The sequence below is a fragment of the Carassius gibelio genome, chromosome A15 (assembly GCF_023724105.1).
Source record: "Carassius gibelio isolate Cgi1373 ecotype wild population from Czech Republic chromosome A15, carGib1.2-hapl.c, whole genome shotgun sequence".
Taxonomy (NCBI): Eukaryota; Metazoa; Chordata; class Actinopteri; order Cypriniformes; family Cyprinidae; genus Carassius; species Carassius gibelio.
The window spans coordinates 7,318,236-7,337,219 of NC_068385.1; the positions used below are offsets into that span (position 1 = coordinate 7,318,236).

General features: G+C 35.7%; 1 protein-coding gene across 10 annotated transcripts in view; it reads right to left on the reverse strand.

The window, feature by feature from the left end:
* Nucleotides 1-365: 365 nt before the first annotated feature.
* Nucleotides 366-18,984, reverse strand: part of LOC128029026 (NACHT, LRR and PYD domains-containing protein 3) — an 88,655-nt gene continuing 70,036 nt past the window's right edge. For all 10 annotated transcript variants that reach the window (XM_052616484.1, XM_052616483.1, XM_052616480.1 and 7 more), the window contains 5 exons: nt 17,828-17,998; nt 12,129-12,299; nt 6,114-6,287; nt 5,799-5,977; nt 366-5,468 (listed from right to left, as the gene is read on the reverse strand). In XM_052616484.1, the coding sequence (XP_052472444.1) occupies nt 5,467-5,468; nt 5,799-5,977; nt 6,114-6,287; nt 12,129-12,299; nt 17,828-17,998 (697 nt within the window). In that variant the 3' untranslated portion in view covers nt 366-5,466. The remainder of the gene's footprint in view (nt 5,469-5,798; nt 5,978-6,113; nt 6,288-12,128; nt 12,300-17,827; nt 17,999-18,984) is intronic.

Genomic DNA, 18,984 nt, shown 5'->3' on the forward strand with positions numbered 1-18,984 from the left:
TCCTTCTTGAAACCTCTGATAGAGAATATACTGTACTCAGTAGTGAATGTGCTAGTCTTTGTCAGTTTTTGACTCCTCATGTTTCACAATTTCCATATCATTATGAGCGCTGGCTTCAGGGCTCGACCCATCAAAAGAATAATCTCTGAATTCGTAAGAAACCTGATTGAAATGATTCCATGCAAATGAAGATCAGATCAGATGTCTTGTGTGTGTGTGTGTGTGTGTGTGAGAGAGAGAGTGTGAGTGTGAGTGTGTGTAAGAGAGAGAGATTTCTGCTTTTGATTTTGTCCTTGGGAAAAACCTGAAGGCAAATCAAAAAACACATCAACCTCCTCAAAACTGGGTACAAATTTACACACCTGTTTTCCCTCTGCTTTTGATTATTATTTATTCTGTCAGGGACTAAAATAAAAAAATGTATTAAAAGAAATACAGGACACATTGAGTGCAGACACAGACACTTGATATAATGCAAACATGTTTAACCATCTTTCTTTGCTATAAGAAACCTTTTGGGGTTACAAAACACTTTTTTCATAACTTGTCACCTATTAAAGTTTTTTTTTAGGTTTTCTTTTTTGGTCTAGTTAATGAACAAGGCAATGGTATGGAAGATCATTTCCATCACAGAAAAAAAAATATTAGGCTTTGGTTAATTATAGTTAAGGGTTAAAAAGTCAAAATGACAAAAATAATAATCATTAAACACCAAGTCATAATTATGAGATAAAGTAAGTGACGTAAAAAGTCAATTGTTATGACATTGAGATTAAATGACTAAATTATGACATCAAAATTCCTAATTATATATATAAAAAAATCCAAATTATGAGATTAAAATTCTAAAAGGATGACATTCATGATTATGACATACTATGTCATTATTATGAAATAAAAATGTGAATTTATGAGAAAGTCAAAAGTGACTGAATTGTAATTGACCTGACAAAAAAATAATGACTTATCTTATAATTTCGACTTTTTATCACATAATTCTGATTCACCACAGCTTGTTTTTTCATATGTGGCAGAAACGGCTTCAACAGAAGAGTATAGTTGTCGTGTGTTATGCTTTTTTCCACAGAGCATCTCTTCTGCTGAATGAGTTTGAGCTGCACAGAAGCTTGAAAGAAGCTTTTGCATTAATCTGCGGTCGAGATGACAGTCTGAGGTTTGTGTTTTTGATGAACTCTGGGATTGAGTGTAGAACTGCTTTCATTTTTGTTCGCTGGACCGTAATCCTCTAACCCTGCTTTCTTAATCAAAACGGATAGTTTTTAATCTAGCGTGGCACAGCGCAGGATTATGGATCTATGACCTTGTGCTTCTGCACAGCTGTTTCCTCCTCAGAGCAGATCTCAGTATAGTCGAGCTTGTAACATCTGGAATAATCAGACTCCTTGTATCTTTCTCTGTATGTGTGATTAACCTCTGTTATTAGTGTCTGCCCATCTCCTTTCTGCATGTTTAACAGCTTTAAATGGTTCTCTGTGATAGGGAACAATAAGGCTCCTTGAATGTAGTCTTTTCCTTAAAATACTATGACAACAAAACCCACCATACTTACAATATTATACATAAATAGATTTTTTGCCTAAGTGAGAAGGAATGTAATTATTGTGACAGGTTCTTATTAACTGGTGAGTCACGATGGAGATTAATTTGTGAAATATTCACCTGTTTAGAAGCACATTAACTAGTATCATAGGTCATTAAGTATATACATATATTATAAAATGCTAAATGTCAATGAAATTGACACGGAAAAGAGATCAAACTAGCATTTCTATTAATGTAAATGTTCAATAATAGTAAATGTTAATAACTTTGCTAATTCTTTAAATGGATACACTGTAATTGGAAATCATAAAAGTTTTGTGTGTGTGAGTGTGTGTGTTTTTATCATCACACATCGATTGACAATGTACTAGAAAAAAATGCAAAAATAATTTGCATTTCTCCTGCCCTCTGCTGGTAAGGAAGAAGAAAAGCAATTCCTCCCCTCAGTAACTCAGAATTTAAAATGCTTTTACATTTACCTCAAATGCAGAGAGAATGTTTTCAAATATTACAGTCTTATTTTAGCAAAAGTGTAAGATCATTATAAAAGCTATTTTATAATAATTACAAAATATCTGCAAAAAGAGAAAAATTTAATTATCAATGGACATTCAAGGAGTATTGAGATGATTTGTGCTGAGATTTAGTATTTACTGAAAATGTATTTTCCAAGCCCCCCCACCCCACAAAAAATAAAATAAAAACTCTTAATATATATTTGTATTTATTTATTTCATATAATTATAGAATTTTATTTACTTTACTTGTGAATTTCATTTTCTTTGTGTGTTTCAGAACATGTTTTTGCAGCTGAGCATTTACTATATGTAAAATTAAAGGGGGGGTGAAATGCTATTTCATGCATACTGAGTTTTTTACACTGTTAAAGAGTTGGATTCCCATGCTAAACATGGACAAAGTTTCCAAAATTAAGTTGTACATTTGAAGGAGTATTTTTGTTCCCAAAATACTCCTTCCGGTTTGTCACAAGTTTCGGAAAGTTTTTTTCGAGTATGGCTCTGTGTGACGTTAGATGGAGCGGAATTTCCTTATATGGGTCCTGACGCACTTCTGCCGGAAGAGCGCGCACTCCCATATAGCGAGGTTGAGCAGACATTTCACTGATCAGAGCGATTCACTGATCAGAGCGAGAGCCTCGCGAAAAGTCACAGAAGAAGTGTGTTTTTGGTTGCCAGGGCAAGACAACCCTGCACAGATTACCAAAAAAAAAAAAAAACAGCATTAAGGGACCAGTGGATGGAGTTTATTTTTACAGAGCATCAACGGAGTTGTGCAAGTGTTTGTGTTTGTTCCCTGCATTTCGAAGAGGCTTGTTCACAAGGCCCAGTTTGACGACGGATTTGCGTATCGTTTATTTCTTAAGGATGATGCAATCCCAAGGAAAAAGGGTCACGATCGTGTGTTGGAACCGCAGACGGTGAGTAAAACAGCTTCAAATATCTCTGCCTCCTTGTTAGTGCGTCCCCTCCTATGCCGAGACCCGGGTTCGAGCCCCGCTCGGAGCGAGTCGTTGCTGCTGCTGCTCTCGTTCAGTTTCAGCCTCTAGATCTGATTCTGGATCATAAATAAACGGCTGAATCTGACTGTAAACCATGGTTTGTTTTGGATGATGGTTTTTCCCTCACGATAATGTCACAGCTTCCACATGCTCTCAACTCAAAAGCCTATTCGCGCTCGTGAATCTTTAGCTCCGCCCACAAGTCACGCCTCCAGGCACTCGTGTTTTTCCGGCAAAAATCGGTACAGACTATCTTTCTCTTATGAATATAATAAAACTAAAGACTTTTTGGATTTATGAAGGATGCAGTACTACTCTATAGGTACTCAAGATTAACAGGATATTGAGTGAAAACGAGCATTTCACCCCCCTTTAAATAAAAATCGATATACTTTGAACAGTGCACATGTATGCATTTTATTTCATAAAAAAATGAATTTATCTTGAATGTAGTTACATAACCCTTTCATATTTTCTAGTGGAAGTTGTCATAGTTGGGTAAACTTCTATAGTGGTGAATGAGAGACTACATTAAATATGTTTTGTCACAATAGTGTTTCTACAAGAGGGAAAAAATAGAAAGAATTTTATATGATTACGATGCTAATGAGCATTAATCAATTTCGATCTCTTGATTCACTATCAGGTCACATGAATAGGCCTACTGTACTTACTTTTCTTGGGTTAAATTCAGTATTTTCTTGCATTAATTAATATTCACTTGTGTGTGCTTATACGAGTATCTTTTTAAAACGTATCATTTGAAAATCTAGTGTTGGAAAAAAGCAAAACTTAAGCAAAACTTCAAAAATAAATAAGCAGTTATGACCTGGAATACTCTTTTGAGCAACTAGACTAGATACATGTATATTTATTTGGGTGGGTAAATAATGGCATTGCAAATGGAAATTATTATTTTTCTGGCCACAAAATGACTTTAATTTGCCTCTTTGCATTGAATTTAAAACCCTTTTCTCTATTTAATCTCAAATACTACACTAATTGTATTGGCTATACGTAATAACGTAAAATAGGATACAATTCATAACAAAAACGGTTGATCTGCATGTTTGTCCGGCATAATAATCAATGCATGTGTGTCTCACGCACAATTTGTGAGAGTTAAAAACCCTGCTTTTTCATCGTTGACACAAAAATAGCCTTCACCTGATGAACATTTTCATCAGTAATAATCTCCTTAATTAAATTAACACAGTTTTTGAGCAGTTAGGCCCTGTGTCCACCAAAGCGTTTTTAGGCTGCTGAAAACGCCCACATGTGAGCACTGGAGAGCACTTTTTGTGAGCTGCGATGCCCCCCCCCCACCGCAAATCGAACACAAAGGCAGACACGCAATCAAGAAATTAACTGATATCCTTGAATAAACACGTGCACCTTTTCAATGTCAACAGTCAGATTAAGCCCATTTAAACTCAAAAAGTGCCCAATATACAATAAGTGATCAGAATAAGCAAAGTAAATAGCAGGTATTTCACACTCCTTCATGCACACACCTAGTCAAAATAAACAATAACACACTTTAACTTCAGACAGAAGTAGAGATAGTCTTTCAGGAAGCAGAACAGAATTTAGCACTGTGCCATATTCAGTTTGGATTTTGATTAAATTATTCAACTGTGCTCTAGTTTCAGAATTACAATGATATTAGAGCCTTCATATCATCGCCCTCCACAGGTGTACCTCACATTTTGAGAGTGGAGTCACTCTTTAGTGTAACTTGTATTCAGGCCTCTCTGGCATTGTGAGCACTTGAATACACAATGCAATCAAAATCTGATCCCTTATCACGCTAAAAACCCATCAATCATGTATCATCACATTTGACTGCTGACTGGCTAAAAGTGAAGCAGGCAACACCAGAATCAGCATCAGCATCAGCCGAAATATGTCCTGTGTTTCAAATATGATAAGAGTCCCATCTACATCAACAAGTATATACTTGATGCAGTTATAGTAAAAGCTTATAAGTAAAAGTTATTTCTTCATGAAATGAGTAAAGGATAAAATACTTGAGTTATTTTTTAAATATTCTCAAGTCCAAGAAAATTTGTTAAAAAGTGTACAGTGTACACTTGTAGTGTATTTAGTGTTACAGCTACATTGTAATTAATATATAGTGAATCTTAAACAATTCCAACTCGCTGATGGTGCTTTCATGGGCCCTTGTTTATAAAATTGAGTTTTAAATGATAAAGTGATTTCAGGTCCTCTAAAAAATCATTGTGGAAATCTGTAATTTAAAAGAACAGACCAGCATAAAGCAAAATCTGTCTTGAGTCTCTATTGATTGTGTGATTGTGCTTCTGTATTGGCTCTTTATTCACCATCAGCTGATCCTGGGGAAACTGGACTGACGTCTAAAGTCCTGCAGTAAAACACATGAGTATGAGACATTACTGCTGTCATATCACATCAGCAAAAACAGCCAAAGATATTAGCATATTCATATTACAGATATGAATGAAAAACTGCTTATAGATGAATTACATGATTAACAACTTACAAACGGAGTGATTGTAAGAGATCTATATTCATACATTAGTCAGTAAATTACACTCTCATTAAACAGTTTAAAGTACAGAGACTAAAGTGGAGCTGAATTATCTTATTTTCAGCTTTTTCTAATTACACACATATAAGGCCTGTTACTAAACTTAGGCCAAATTAAAAAGTAAAAAAAAATATATATACTCACAGATTTGCACGTGGTGTAGTATGTAATGTGGATCATCCCTCATATCAGTAAACAACTTCCTTACTGATTGTCCTATATTATTATTATGCAGAATCAATTGTCTCAGGTGTCCAGGGTTTGATTTCAGAGCAGAAGCCAGAGCAGCACAACCTTCATCTGTGATCCCAAAACCCCTCAACCTGAAGAGAACAATGACACACTCCTCACTTTCTGTTCAGATCAGATTTAGAAGATAATCCATTATAAAAAATAAAAACACTAATCAATGTGCTGTGTTTTTGAAGTTACTTTAAAAGAGTCTGAATATGATCTTACCACAAACTCTCCAGTTTACAGCGAGGATCCTCCAGTACAGCAGAGAGCTGATTTACTGCAGAATCACCTACATTATTGTCAGACAGATCCATTGCTATCAGGTGTGAGGGGTTTGATTTCAGAGCTGAAGCCAGAGCAGCACAGCCTTCAACTGTGAGACTACATAAATACAACCTGTAGAGAACAATGACACACTCTTCAGTCTCTCAGATCAGATCGGATGTCTTTTCATTTTCCTGTCATCTGGTAAGCACATTCATATGCACATCCTGATGGCTAAAACTGAGACTTAGGAGGAGTTTCTTCCCACAGACCATCAGGCTCCTAAACTCAAACTCAGTCTCTTAGCTTCTACATGACTTCACTTAATTATCAGTAAGATACTAAATATACTGACATTGACACTAGCACACAGAATTTTCTATTTTTTTTTTATTTACTTTTTTTTTTTACTACCTCTATTGCTGCTATGTAAATACAAACTTTTGCACATTCTTCTCTTGTACATTCCTGCTAATAATATTTATAAGTCTAATATAATATAAAGTATACTGTCCTGCAAATTTTTTTTATCTTACTTTTTCCATACCACATTTATATATAATTTTCTTGTGTTTGTATTCTTTAATAATTGCACTGTCCATAGAGCGGACCTGATTTACATTTCACTGCTGGTCATATGCTCTCCATATAACCATGTATGTTGACAAATAAAAATCTTAAATCTGGTCATGGACAACTACTGATGTATAATGCCATATAGTACAATAAATGATAAGACACTTGTTCTTTGCTTTGTTTTAATTTATATAAGAAAGTATAACATTAAAATATATTAAAGTGCACATAAGCACACACAAAACTTACGGAGGGAGGGATTCTAGCAGACCAATAACAGCGATTGCGGTGCGCGTAGAATTGACGTGTTAGATTTTTGGAGAGGTGCACGTCAGGCTTTGGTGTAAGGGAGTGCGTCTATGTGTAGGTCCGATGCAAAAATATAAATCAGCCTTAGGGCATATTAGTATTTTCACCCCAAGAATGCTGTTTGCCCAGTTATTTTTATCTTTTGCTGTTTTGCGTCAGTAGAAAATATCAGTTCACATTTCCAAACATTAATTTTGCCATTATTTTTTAAAATAATAATCTAGTGAGATTTTTGAATGCACAAGCATTCTGACAACAGCCGATGCTCCACATGGAAATCTGATCGCATCATCATCGAATCTGTCTCTAATTACATGAAGAAACAGATGAAACTGTGACAAATTAAATTCAAAACAACTGTGGTCAACTTCAAAAAACTTCAAGATGCTTGAAGAAAACTTTCTGCAAAGCTACCTGAAAAACAATGTGCAAGTGATCCTGGACAAAAGCTGTTTTAAATGCAAAGGTTGGTCACACCAAATATTGATTTCATTTTGTTAATAGAAGTCAATTGATAAATAAAATCCATTTATGACATTATTTTTTAAAGCATAATTACATTATATTTACATAACTGCCTAAAACTTCTCACAGTACTGTAGCTTTGGAGGCCCGTTTCTTAAAATGTCTTGAAGACATTGCTTGTTATTCTGGATTTATGTAGTTTTTGTCTACTGAAAGTTGTTTGGAAAGGTGTTTTGTCAGCCGAACCATTGTACAAACCACTGATCCAAATACTGCCTTGTTTTAATTTGTGTCAAAAAATAAATATGTTATAGTATTTTTTATGTATTTATGGTTATTGTTTGCAGTTTATTGTATGGACCTATGTTAATTTTTTTCCAAAGTGTAGACATGGACATAGTTCTCAGCTCAATACTAAGTGTGCAATTATTTCCAGCTCAAATCAGCTGAAGTCGCAACAGCAGAAAGAGACTGAACACTTCAAATATATTGGTGCTGTTAATATAATTAGAATATCATGAAAAAATTGATTTCATTAATTCCATTCAAAAAATGAAACTTGTATGATGTACATTATATATTCATTCCACACAGACTGATATATTTCAAGTGTTTATTTCTTTTAATTTTGATGATTATAACTGAAAGGTCATTGCTAAAGAGGCTGGCTGTTCATAGAGCACTGTGTCCAAGCACATTATAGAGGGCAAAGGGTAGGAAAAGATGTGGTAGAAAAAAAGTGTACAAGCAATAGTGGATAACCACAACCTAGAGAGGATTGTATGGTGGCCGAGAGAGCTCAAGGCGCTGCAATTTAAGAAAACACATGCAAATTGAAAAAACACCAGCAAATAAAAAAAAACATCTTTATCAGTTTGACAACACAAGTGTTGCAAATCCTCAAAACACATGCAAATAACGAAATGCACTGCAAATCCTCACAAAACATGCAATTTAACAAACGCGCTGGGATTTGCTTAATCTGTAGTGGCGACTGGTCAGTGGAGTTGCTGGTGAACTGAAAGGTGAGGTTTTTTATTTCATTAAATTTTTTTAAACACCCTGATTGCATGATTCATTTATCTTTTGGATATTATTAGCCTAAATAAGCTGAATAATTACATGTTTAACAGTAAAACTTTACTTAAAGGCCATGTTGCAGGTTAACCACCACTTTCGATTAATGGGTACATAAATCACTCAAGATATGTATATCATTTTTTAAATGTCTCAAAAATGGCTTAAAGACCTATTTTTTAAGTTTTTGGTATAAACGTTATTTTTTTACGCAACTCAGTGATGACGTCATGTTGGGGAGAGGTCGAGGAAAGGTAGCCTCAGTCTAGTATGATGCCGCGTTCGAGGCAACCCGTAAACCCGTGTTTTTCCAACCTTAAACCCGTGATAGTGCCCTGGAACGGCAGTCAAACCCGTGACTTACCACCCGTGAACTCGTGTCTCATACTAGATCGATGTACTCCGAGTTCCTAGGTCACACAGCACGCAAAACAACGATGACAGCCCCTACGAATAATACTGCCTACGGATGCAGTGTTTATGCAAGTGGTACACGTTGAAAAAACGATTTTAGGTCAATGCAACGTTGCAATAAAATAAATAATCTAGTTACAATTCCTTGCACTCAGAAAGTTTGGCGTAACTTTCCTGGAACGGTACAAAGTCGTTAGTAGTGAAAAGAAATAGTGATTCCGAGCTCAAAAACCTGCCTGGAACGCGTGCAGCATCAGAACTATAGCGACTGACTGGGATGAGGAAGAGGTGGCAAGAGCCAACATGTATGATGGCCCGCAGCCGTGTAATTTCAATCGAGGCAGCCGGGAGAGGGCAAATTAGGAATTGCCAAGAACTGATGTCCGTCAAAGCCTGTAATGCATGGTCCGAGGAGAATGAGTGGAGTTGGTGAAGTGTCCTGGTGAGTTGCTATCATTTAGAATCGCAGCTGCTCGTAAACTAGCTCCAGTGCACAATAACGACACACACACACACACAAACATACATACATACATACATACATATATATATATTAGGGATGCACGATATTGGATTTTGGCCGATATTCGATATGCCGATATTTTCTGAATAATTTTGGCCGATGCCGATACCGATATCGATATATATACAAATATATACTGATATATTTACAAATATATATACTGATATATTTAAACTTTAATTTTACTGAAGAGAAATCCATGTATCTCTTCTGTACTGATTCTACCATAAATTTATTATTTTACAAATGTAGACAGACATTCACATCTGAAAAACAGGTCAATTATTTCACTTGGAGAATATCGGTTTGGCTCATCGGCAGAAATATTCATATCGGCCGATACCGATAATGGTCATTTTAAGCTTTTATCGGCCGATACCGATATTGTGCCGATATTATCGTGCATCCCTAATATATATATATATTTTTTTTTTTTTTTTACTGTCATTGAGTAGCACCGAGTAAAAAAAATCATTGTTTTCTTTATATCTAGTGGCAGTGATCATGACGTTAGTTCAGATAAGTATCGGTAACCTTTGTCATAGTGTCGTAGTACTCGTAAACTTTGTCTTTGTCATCTAGAAATAGAAGACATCATGCTAGCTATATGGACGTTTCTAAGCGTTTATCTCTTCCTCCGGTGAAAATGTTGTTGCAAACGTAGCCGTGTGTCTGTCGCTGTGTTTGACAGGAGCTTGTGTGGGTGCTGTCCCATGGAAACTGCGCTGAAAAGCTTGTGCTGTAGGGAAGCGAGTGCGTTTCGGTCGCTGTTGGTCGATATCTCTCTATCTATCTATCTGTCTATCTATCTATCTATCTATCTATCTATATCTATATATATATATATATATATATATATATATATATATATATGTAGTCTATCTATCTATATATATATATCTATGTATTTATCTATTTATCTATAATCTGCGCTATCTGAATACTCTCGTCTACTACTCGTCTCTCCCTAGTCACTCTCAATGCTCTCAAGGCAGGCTTTGGTAAATTCTCTCCCCAACGTGAGGTGATGCAATGCATTGTGGGGGAAAGGAGAACGCTGTAAGATAGTACCTACTTTTTCGTATTATATTCCGTTTTGTGATACCCAACAACATAAAATACAATGGATAACAGTTTAAATGTATATTACCAACAAGCAAATTGCACAAATTCGTTAAAAAATTAACCTTGCAACACGGCCTTTAAAATGGCTAACTTTAATATCCTCAGCTAAATATAATTTCAAGGTTTATGAAAATAAATTTGCAACGCTCCATTAATTGTTTCTTAATTTGCATGTGTTGTGAGGATTTGCAGTGTGTTTCATTATATGCATGTGTTGTGAGGATTTGCAGTGTGTTTCATTATATGCATGTGTTGTGAGGATTTGCAACACTTGTGTTGTCAAACTGATGAAGAGGTTTTCTTCATTTGCTGGTGTTTTTTCAATATGCATGTGTTTTCTTAAGTTGCAGCGTATTGAGCTCTCTCGGCCACCATAGGATTGTGAAACAAAACCCATTCAAAAATGTGGGGGAGATTCAAAAAGAGTGGACTGCAGCTGGAGTCAGTGCTTCAAGAACCACTTCGCACAGACGTATGCAAGACATGGGTTTCAGCTGTCGCATTCCTTGTGTCAAGCCACTCTTGAACAACAGACAGTGTCAGAAGCATCTAAAGACAAAAAATACTGGACTGCTGCTGAGTGGTCCAAAGTTATGTTCTCTGATGATGTAAATTTTTCCTTCAAAGCATTTCCTTTGGAAATCAAGGTCCCAGACTCTGGAGGAAGAGAGGAGAGGCACACAATCCATGATGCTTGAGGTCCAGTGTAAAGCTTCCACAGTCAGTGATGGTTTGGGGTGCCATGTCATCTGCTGGTGTTGGTCCACTGTGTTTTCTGAGGTCCAAGGTCAACACAGCCGTATACCAGGAAGTTTTAGAGCACTTCATGCTTCCTGCTGCTGACCAACTTTATGGAGATGCAGATTTCATTTTCTAATGCAGATCAGGATGCAGATTTCATCACACAGTGCCAAAACTACCAGTACCTGGTTTAAGGACCATGGTATCCCTGTTCTTAACTGGCCAGCAAACTTGCCTGACCTTAACCCCATAGAAAATCTATGGTGTATTCTGAAGAGGAAGATGCGATATGCCAGACCCAAGAATACAGAAAAGCTGAAGGCCACTATCAGAGCAACCTGGGCTCTCATAACACCTGAGCAGTGCCAGAGACTGATCGACTCCATGCCACGCCGCATTGCTGCAGTAATTCAGGCAAAAGGAGCCCCGACTAAGTATTGAGTGCTGTACATGCTCATACTTTTCAGATTTCTAAAAATCCTTTCTTTGTATTGGTCTTAAGTAATATTCAAATTTTCTGAGATACTGAATTTGGGGTTTTCATTAGTTGTCAGTTATAATCATCAAAATTAAAAGAAATACATTTTTAAATATATCAGTCTGTGTGTAATGAATGAATATAATATACAAGTTTCACTTTTTGAATGGAATTTCTCACATAAATCAACTTTTTGATGATATTCTAATTATATGACCAGCACCTGTACTTTACATTGTGTTTTATGTGTGAGAATATATCTTACTGCAGCCTCTCCAGTTTACAGCGAGGATCCTGTATTACTTCTGACAGCAGAGTCAATGAATGTCCTACTCTATTATTAGACAGATCCAGCCATCTCAGGTGTTCAGTGATTGATTTCAGAGCTGAAGCCAAAGCAGTAGCACCTTCCTCTGTGTAACGACAATGCCACAACCTGTAGAGAACAATGACACACTCTTCACTCTCAAAGGTCAAAAATTTCACAGAGCAAAAAAACATAATCAAAAACTTCTAAAGTCTCATTCAAGCAGGATAAATGGTACTTTATAATGGCATAATTGTCATTATTATACTGTCTGTAATTTATTTAAGAAAAAGTATTTTTTTATGTCACTACAAAGCTGAATTTTATAATGTTATTTATTTATCTGTACTAAGGTGTGTGTGTGTACATGTGTGTGTATAGGCTTGACCTACATTACACAGTAAGTAAATTCATAGTGCAGTATGTATTATGTTTAAGATCTTTACCCCTACATTTTGAGGGCATCACAGCTGTCCCTAATCCAATAATCCAGATGCCTAAATGTAAACTTACAGTACCACAGTATCCACACTAAAAGAGAGTGGCGCGATGTGACAAAAGAAAACCCATTACAATCAGTGATTTTGTTTTCACTAGATTCAGAGCAATGTAATGCAAAACAAAAAAATAATAATACTTGACTGTAAACTGATGCCCTGTTCTATTTATGACATACTTCGAGCACCACACTAATTTTGATACAAAAGGACAAATGCATTTTTAATGGTTGCTTTGTCGTGTTTGTCATAGAAAGCTGTTGTGGAGCAGTGTCACAAGTGTACAATATAGACACTAGGGTTGAAAATCGTTAGAAATTTTCTGATTCCGGTTCCATTAAAATCCTTAAATCAACAAATAAAAAAAATAGTGGTAAGGAAAAATGCACAATACTCAAATACTTAATGTTCAATACTGTTTATTACTTACTGTCAACTTAATTTAAAGGTTGGCAATTTCAAAATTCAACATATATTTATATAATGTTCCGGAACTGATTCTGGTTCCATTTAAATGATCTATTTTGTTTTTTTACTATTTAACCTTCATTGATTGTAGTGTTGCTGGAAGGAAGTAAGTAATGTTTAAGTTCAAAGTTGATGTTTTTACAAAGCTTTTTCAAGCAGGAATAAGCTGGTTGGCCAAATAGTCCCTTGAGGACTAAGACACTTGTTAATTTCCCTAAATTAATTAAATATAAACTGTTATGCTTATAACCATGTATACACACTCTCCATAAAGCCCCTATTTTACAAATAATAATGCAGTCAGGAGATGCAATGTGTAATTCGGTAATTATTTTATTTGTTTGATGTAATGACACATGCCACTAAAACAGTGTGTTTTTGTGAAAACATTTATTTGCCTCATTAGGCTATAGGCTATAGTGTGTTATTTGCGTATTTATGAATGCATATGCGAGAATCAAATGCGATTAACTATTATTATTCTTTATGACATTAATGTGCAAGTTCAATGTGCAGAGTAAAACAGTGTTTACTGAAATCAGGGAGTGAACTAAAAAGAAATGACAACCGAAAATACAATCTGGATCTTCATGCAGTAAGATAGTCAATGCAATGTGAATTAAACAGCTTTGTTTTGAAAACTGGCAGCTTTGCTTATTACTTTAATTGTCAACAATGCTTCCAATTAGGCTATTTGGTGCTTGCCGAGTGGAACATTGAAAAATATTCAGCAATAAATGAAAAGCTGGACTAAATGCATTTAAAGTCACTGCGCTTCGTATTAACCATTGTGCATTGTTCAAATTCACTACCCTTTCGCTGTGTTCGGGATGAAAAAATCCACTCAATTAAACTGCTGTAAAAAAAAAAATAAAAAATATATATATATATATATATATATATATATATATATATATATATATATATGTATATATATATATATATATTTTTTTTTTATTATTATTTTTTTTTTGCATAAATCTGTTAATCAACTTCAGTCCTGATCAAAACTACCAAATGTTTTAAAAAAATCCAAGATTTTAACTCTTTAATTGCCAAGTTCATAAACAATCTCACTGATTTGGGGGAAAAACACACTAAATGAATTATTTTCAATATAAAAGTAATTGTGGCTTGATTTTTTTTTACTTTTTATAACAGTCTTGGGCATGTCAAAGATTAGTAGCAACATTGGCTTTGATGCATTTTTAGTGTTTGTGCAGCATTAGATTTTAACTTTTTCTCCCTCATTTACTGTTCGTGGCTGTTTTTGCCCCATTGGCTTCCATTATAACGACATTTTTTGATTGCAAAGCCATGACAATATATAATCATGCATTCTTGATTGTTTGTGGTTTTCCCTTTTGGGAAGAGGTAAAATTTGTTATTTTTTACAGTTGATCACTAGGTGGGACCATTAACCCTTTAGATAGGCCTGTGCAAAAAAGGCTTAGTCTCTGGCTTGTACAGTCACCGGCGGCGCCAGGGGGGATCTTGGGGGGTCTTAAGACCCTGCCAAAAAACGCTGTGACCCCCCCATTTGACCCCCCACCCTCTTCCTGATTAAAAAATATATATCCGGGGTAAAGATTAAAAAATGTTTCTCTTCAAACTACACAGAACAATAATAAATACCGGTAATAATTATTTCGACATTTATTCTTACAATGAACCGAGAACCGTTTCTGTCGAACGCGTCCGATTCGAGAACCAAGGAGCTGATGTTACTGCACATGCGTGATTCAGCATGAAGCAGACCGAGACAGAGGCTAGTGAGAAAGAGGAAAATGTAAAGTAACGAACATTTTCTATAGTTTTTTACTATAACCGCTGTTCTAAATTATTCTGTAGAACAGAGGGGAAAAAAGCCATCAAGTCGGCACAATTTAAGACATTTCAGTTTCTAATCCCAGAGCTATATTATTATTTTAAACTTAAAATTGTCTTCTCTATTGTTTCTTTTTCAAAACTGCATCAAAGCATTTGCTGCTGTATCAATACATAATCGTCCATATCTATACGCGAATCAGCAAGGAATGCATCACAATATATTGCTGTATTGATATTTTGAACACCGCCATTTAAAGCCTTGTTCCATGTGCCTCTTTTATACTTTGAGCACCTGCCACCCCAAAGGTCTCTGCACAGCCCTGTTCAGAGGGAGTGTCAGCCATGTTAAAAAAGTTAACCGCTTAAGTAATTTGTGGATTAATGCTTATTGGAGACGCAAACTGTTTCAAACGATTCAGTTTGATTTGGTGAACTGGCTCAAGAAGATCTGGTTAAATCGAATGATTCGTTTGCGAACCGGATATCACTAAACTGCAGTGCTGTGAACAAAAAACAGTAACGGAAGAGAAGATAATGCTGAATAAAGTCGTAGTTTTTGCTATTTTTGGACCAAAATGTATTTTTGATGCTTCAAAAAATTCTAACTGACCCTCTGATGTCACATGGATTACTCTGGTGATGTTTTTCTTACCTTTCTGGACAGTATACATTAATGACATAATTAAAATGTTTGGGTGAACCAACCCTTTAAAGTTTGAGCATTGTTTGCAAACTGCAATTGATTGATTAATTAAAAACAAAAGTAGTTGATATGCTGTTGTTTTTGATGTTTAGTAGCAGTAATATGCAGTTATTAGCCGTGTCCACTGTATTTTTTGTTGGTTTTAATGAGACTTGAAATGACCAGGAATTTTTTTAAACTAATCAATTATCTTTCCGGCTCGGACTGCAGTGGTAGCGTATGGGGCTGTCACGTGATTAAGAAATGACTTGAACCCAAAGACCACTGTTGCCAAGTCCGCTTATTATATGCCACTTTGGGCTTGTTTTTCTGTAAAATCGCTTACAAATATTGGTAGTCGCGGGTTGCAGTTTTTTGAGCTTGTTTCTAAAGGGTAGTTGGTTATTTGGGCTTGTTCCCAGCTCCATAATAAGTTATCAAGCAGATATTTTCCCTATGTTATGTAAATGTAGGAGTTCTAGCCTGTTCTCTCTGTCCCTCCCTTTTCCCCATACACACAGGAGACAGCAGAGTTTTTTCCCACCCACATCCTGTTTCTAATTGGCTCTGACCCAGATGGCAACAAGTACTAGCCAATCAGAAGCAGAGCAGGGCAAGTCAGTGAGTGACGCAAACTTTAAATAAATGCGTGTTTTTATTATGCAACAATAAATAAAGAATTTGTGAATTCAGGATGATATTTATTTGTGTGTGCAAATTTTAATTATCAGATGTTTACTGTATTTATTTATTTATTTTTCTCTTCCCAGAACCTAGGGGGTTCCGTAGAAAAAAGTAACTTGTTTTGGGCTTGTTTTCAGGCCTGGTTGCTTATTTGTCTCGCGAGATCTGGCAACACTGCCGAAGACTTATCAGACAAGAGGTGAGCTAATCACAGACTGAAGACCCAAGTAAAAAAATGAATGAATCTTTTCTGTATCTCATAGCATTTTAGTTTTGTATTGTTCGTAGTGTAATCAACGTTTGCATAAGTACTAGATGTGCTGGGGAAGTAACACGTAACATTTTAATTACATTTTGCTAAAATGAACGAAATGACTCGAAAAAAGATTCGTTCATTTTACTGAACGAGACTCAAATGTCCGAGTCGGTGAAATGATCCAAACTTCCCATCACTATCAGACTGAAGCTCTGGAATTCATAGCAGCTTTCATTAGCCAAGGCCTGCCCGACTGACATGTGAAAAAACCAACCACAGTTCGTTTTGTTCATCGTCATGTTTTGTTGTGTGGAAATGCCGCCACAATAACAGACCGGTGTGTAAAAGATTCTATGCTGCGAACTTAAAATATTTCACATACTTTTGAAAATTGTCACAGATCTAAACAGGATGGCGTTCTTGTTTCATGAGGGGGTTTTGGCGCCATGGTATCTAGGCGAAACGTTAAAGAACACGACACACCTCAATCCTGTAGAATTCAACTGACAAGACAACATCTGACAACATCTGACAAGAGGGCCTGGTATCAGATCGGTATCCAGATGCCAGAATTTGTTGTGGTATCGGTGATATTTCCGATACTAGTATTGGAATCGGAACAACTCTAATTTATAGTATAGTAATAATAGCAGTGTAGCTCTTATTTGCATTTGAAGCGGTATTAAAAATCCTGTAAACATATAGAAGGTAAAATTTGGATTTCTCTGGTTTCTGCACTGGTGTTTAGCACAAACTGAATTATCTATGCACACACTCGCAACGGAAATCCAAGATTTTTGTGTCCCATATGCATCAGGCGTTTAGCCAACGGTCCGAAAGCGTGACGTCTGAGGCTGAGAATAGGCCCTGTCCCAAATTGAACACTTTATGTGCACGCTCGTCTGTAGAGTGCGCGTCATTGGAAACAATATACTCAGTAATTAAAGAGGCAGGGCGGCATTTCTGTAATTTGGTTTGTGACATCCTTTATAGGAAACGCCGGAGCAAGGCTGCTCAAAGTGCTTGGTCACATGTCGGAACAATCGTTTTTTTCGGAACCGAAACTTAGAATTTGCTCATGGCTCCAGTTCTTTAACAAAAAAACAGAACCGATTCTGAATAAGAACCGTTTTTCGGTTTCCAACCCTAATAGACAGTGTAAGAACGAATTCAGCATGTTCTTCATTTCTCAGTTCTGACTGTGTTAAAGTGAAGTCTGTTTATAGTCAATAAATCCTACCACAGTATCTCAAGGGAGTGAAGACTCTTCAGACCATCAGAGAGCAACTTCACACCAGTGTCTTTTAGGCTGTTATCAGACAGGTCCAGATGTCTCAGGTGTGAGGGGTTTGATCTCAGAGCCGAAGCCAGATCAGCACAACAATCTTCTGTGATGCCACATTCACACAAGCTGTAGAGAACAATGACATATTCTTCACTCTCAGTTCGATCTAGTTTAGCAGTATTGGTTTAGCAGTAAATCCGTTAAACAAATTTAAAACACAAATCAATATGCTTGATGGATCATTAGGCTGATGTCTGAAATGTAACAGCACAAAAAAACAAAAAACAAAAAACATACAAAGTCTCATTCAAGCAGGTTAAATCATTTTTTTTTGTCTGTATTTTTACATAAAATGTATGTCTTGCAAAATGCAATTGTTTTAACTAGTGACAATATTCAGTGCATTGAGTTTTTATTTAGATCTGTACAAACACATATGGAGGTGTAAAAAACCCTGATCCTGATCCACTATAAAATCCAAAAATGGCTGAATTACTAGAAGAAGAAAGTCAAGAGTTAAGTTCATTCTACACTATTTGGGGTGGTCAAATCCTGAGCAAATGTTCATGAAGTTAATGAATGGAATGGAATCTATGCTGAACTGACCTCAACTGAACAATAACTATTGTTTTTCTGTTGCATCATGGAATCATTATTTTCTTCTGTAAAATTTGATCTTTATTGTATAAAATGCTATATAATTAAATATGACTTGATTTGATCGATTGTAGAATGGGAACAGTTGTGGAAAAGTGAAAGCCATTAAACCAACTTCTTTTACATTAGGGTGGTAAATTGTAATGATAAAAGCAATGAGTTTTGTTTGTTCAGGGTTCATTACAAATTAGATGAACCCAAGGTGCTACATGTATTTTGCCACTGCTACTCTACAGTAAACATCCTCATTAAGATCTACAAATCCTCATAATTTTTAACACAAAAACATTTTAAAAACAGTCACAACCCTTACGAAAAAGAAGTTTATTCAAGTGTGCTATTAGTATACTTCTTTAAAACTAAAAATAGGAAAGTATGCTTTTAGTTTTTATGTACTTCTCAGAAATATACTAAAAATACAAAAAAACTTTTATTTACAAAAAGTCTAACTATAT